Genomic DNA, 3,275 nt, shown 5'->3' with positions numbered 1-3,275 from the left:
CCATTTAAAAGATGGGAATTAGTTTCAGCTTTGCTACTGCTATTTAGATGCAAGGTTGCAGCTTTGTGAATGAGTTAGGTCTGAATCGTCCTGCATTGGAAGAACTATATATGCTATGGCCGCGTTCGTAAATTCGCTCTGAGAGAGTCAGAGCGTCCACGTGACTGCCTCTAGTCCAATCAAATTACTTGGTTCCATCCATGACGACGTTGAATCCAGTGTGCGCATCGACGAATTTACGAACGCGCCCTATATATTCTAAACGGTATTTCCGTCCTCATATTTTCTGAATTCATTAATATTTAAAAAACATGTGTACAATTGTGTCCATCTAAACTCCTCTATGCTCAGTCATATTGTGGTGCTCATCTGCACCCCTGCCTGTGGATAGTTGCCAATAACTCTGTGTCGCACAAAGTCTAGCTTTTCCTGTCAACACATTTGTTTGCCAAGATTAGTTACCTCAAAAGGGAGTCGACTTTGTATATAAGGGCTGAGCTCAGAGAAGGAGGGGGGGGGGGGGCTCTGGAGTTTGCAAACTCTCGACTGCTGTCATGTAACTTTATTAATAAAAGGCTTCAAGCTAATCTGATCAATCTCCTTGTGTTCAATATTCAATATCAGCTGAGAAGAAACCGGATTAATCCACAACACTCTCTTTTGGTGGTGTGTGTGTGTGTGTGTGTGTGTGTGTGTGTCTCTCTCTGTGTGTGTGTGCGTGTGTCTCTGTGTGTGTCTCTCTCTGTGTGTGCGTGTGTGTGTGTGTGTCTCTGTGTTTGTGTGTCTCTCTCTGTGTGTGTGTGTGTGTGTGTGTGTGTCTCTCTCTCTCTCTGTGGGTATGTGTGTGTGTGTGTCTCTCTCTGTGTGTGTATGTGTGTGTGTGTGTGTGTGTGTGTGTGTGTGTGTGCGTGCGTGTCTCTCTCTCTCTGTGTGTGTCTGTGTGTGTGTGTGTGTCTCTGTGTGTGTGTGTGTGTGTGTGTGTGTGTGTGTGTGTGTGTGTGCAGCTGTCCCAGGCGGAGGAGAGGATGCGGGGGCTGGACGGGTGTTACTGCGAGCGGTCCTGCAGCCTGGGGGGGGTCCTGTACCGCGAGGAGGAGGGCTGGAGCCAGGGCTGCAAGAACTGTACCTGTCTGGTAGGGAAGGGGGGGGGGGGGGGGGGAGGGAGGGAGGGAGGAGGAGGGCTGGACGCAGTGGTGCAAGAACTGCACCTGTCTGGTAGGGAGGGGGGGGGGGGGCTGGTGGAGCCAGGGCTGTCACACCTGTATGGTAGGTTAGCTGCACTCAGGGGTTCTGGTGGGTGAACAGCCGGAAGCTTTCTAACCTTGATAGGAAATGAAGTAGTGTCCAGTTGTGGAATTATATTCACCACTACGTTGGCTGTTAAGACAGGTCCATGTTAACCTTATGGCCTTTCTGTTACAGCCACTCCCCCTATATCCCTAATACTCTCTATCCCTAATGTATAACCTCCCCTTTAAGAGACTCTGGGCCCTATTATGCACTTCTTAACTTGCCGTCTTAAGTCTTAATTAAGACGCACCGCCAGGTTAAGACCTACCGCCACCCTTATTATGCGCTTCATACGTGCTACTGCTATTATGCAGGTGTCGATAGGCGCCCACACATAAGACGTAAAACTCCCGTGCATATATTGCTCATTGTGGGAGTGTTCATATGTTAATGAAGTGCACTAGGCGCCCCTGCTATTATGCGATCTGACTTTGCTCCTATCGCTAAGAAGTGGTTTGAAAAGTTCTTAAGTTTAGACTTCATGCACGTTTTGAAACACGAGCGCGCCTCCGCGGTTTGCGCATGCATGTGGGCACACATGAACACGCACGTGGCTCCACGGAAAGACGTCAATTACGGTCACAGTATAAATGCTTTATTTCAGAAGGGAGAGGCAGAGAAGCGCGCTGACCTCCTTCTCAGGACTTCCATAATAGCATAGCGCTAATGACTCAACGCAGCCGGTTCTTAAAGGGAATGGCACCTGGCACGCTGATTGGGTTGATTGAGAAGACGCCCAAAACACACCCATGACTAATTTCTTTGCTTAGCGCCGGCTTTTAGGCGCCCACTGCAGCACGCATAATAGCAAAGTGGCCTTGACCACGCCTCCACGTCTTAAGTTTAGATCTACCGCCTCGTCTTATTGATGAAGTGCATAATAGGGCCCTCTATATCCCTACTCTATAACCTCCCCTTTAAGAGACTCTATATCCCTACTCTATAACCTCCCCTTTAAGAGACTCTATATCCCTACTCTATAACCTCCCCTTTAAGAGACTCTATATCCCTACTCTATAACCTCCCCTTTAAGATGGCCTCTCCAGTGTGAGTGATTGAGTGCCCCAGTCTTGACAGGCAGGGTCCTGATCCTCTGAGCTGCTATGAGATGGAGGAGCATCACCTCGTCTGGGGATCAATACTGTGTGTGTGTGTGTGTGTGTGTGTGTGTGTGTGTGTGTGTGTGTGTGTGTGTCTGTGAGTGAGTGTGTGTGTGTGTGCATCAATACTTTAATCATCTCTAGAGGGACTCCTGATCTCATGTCAGGCTGGCTGTCCTGCCCCCCCCCCCCCGCCCCCTCCTGTGGAATGGTGCAGTCCAGCCCAGGGTCAGACCTTGGTTAGTAATGGAACAGTCCAGAGTCTGCGTTCGTAAATTCGCTCTGGAAATCTGATCAGCACTCATGGAATGCCTCTCGTCCAATCAAATCACTCGGTCCCTTTATGACGTTGAACCCCCAGTGTGCTTTGGGGGTGGGGGGGGGGGGGGGGGTGGGGGGGGTGGGGGGGGGGGTTATGGTTAGATTCCCCCACCACTCCGTAGAATGGTACGGTCCAGGTCTGGCGTCGGTCCTGAGGGTGTTGTTGTGTGTGTGTGTGTGTGTGTGTGTCCTCCCTCCAGAATGGTACTGTCCTGGTCTGGGATCGGTCCTGAGGGTGGTGTTATGTGTTTGTGTCCCCCCCCCCCCCTCCAGAATGGTACGGTCCAGTGTGAGACCATCTCCTGCCCCGCCCCCCAGTGCCCTCCTGACTCCGCCCCCACCTACGTGCCGGGAGCCTGCTGCAAGGAGTGTCAGTGTGAGTAGACACCTCCTCCTCCTCCTCATCCTCCTCCTCCTACTCCTACTCCTCCTCCTCCTCCTCCTCTTCCTCCTCCTCTTCCTCCTCCTCCTCCACCTCCTCCTCTTCTTCCTCCACCCCTACCTCCTCCTCCTCCTCCTCCTCTACCTCCTCCTCCTCCTCTTCCTCCTCCTCCTCCTCCACCT

The 3,275-nt window shown here is 51.5% G+C and overlaps 1 protein-coding gene across 1 annotated transcript in view; it reads left to right on the top strand.

Moving 5' to 3' along the window:
* Positions 1 to 3,275, top strand: part of LOC308163963 (protein kinase C-binding protein NELL2-like) — a gene marked incomplete at both ends in the record, with an annotated part of 49,194 nt that overhangs the window by 11,895 nt on the left and 34,024 nt on the right. The window contains 3 exons of the mRNA XM_080538132.1: positions 352 to 361; positions 1,005 to 1,133; positions 2,985 to 3,087. Of these exons, the coding sequence (XP_080394258.1) occupies positions 352 to 361; positions 1,005 to 1,133; positions 2,985 to 3,087 (242 nt within the window). The remainder of the gene's footprint in view (positions 1 to 351; positions 362 to 1,004; positions 1,134 to 2,984; positions 3,088 to 3,275) is intronic.

This window comes from Nansenia antarctica (assembly GCF_963989245.1).
Source record: "Nansenia antarctica genome assembly, chromosome: 8".
NCBI lineage: Eukaryota > Metazoa > Chordata > Actinopteri > Argentiniformes > Microstomatidae > Nansenia > Nansenia antarctica.
Note: the sequence above shows the minus strand (reverse complement) of the source record. Positions and strands in the feature narration are given on the sequence as shown.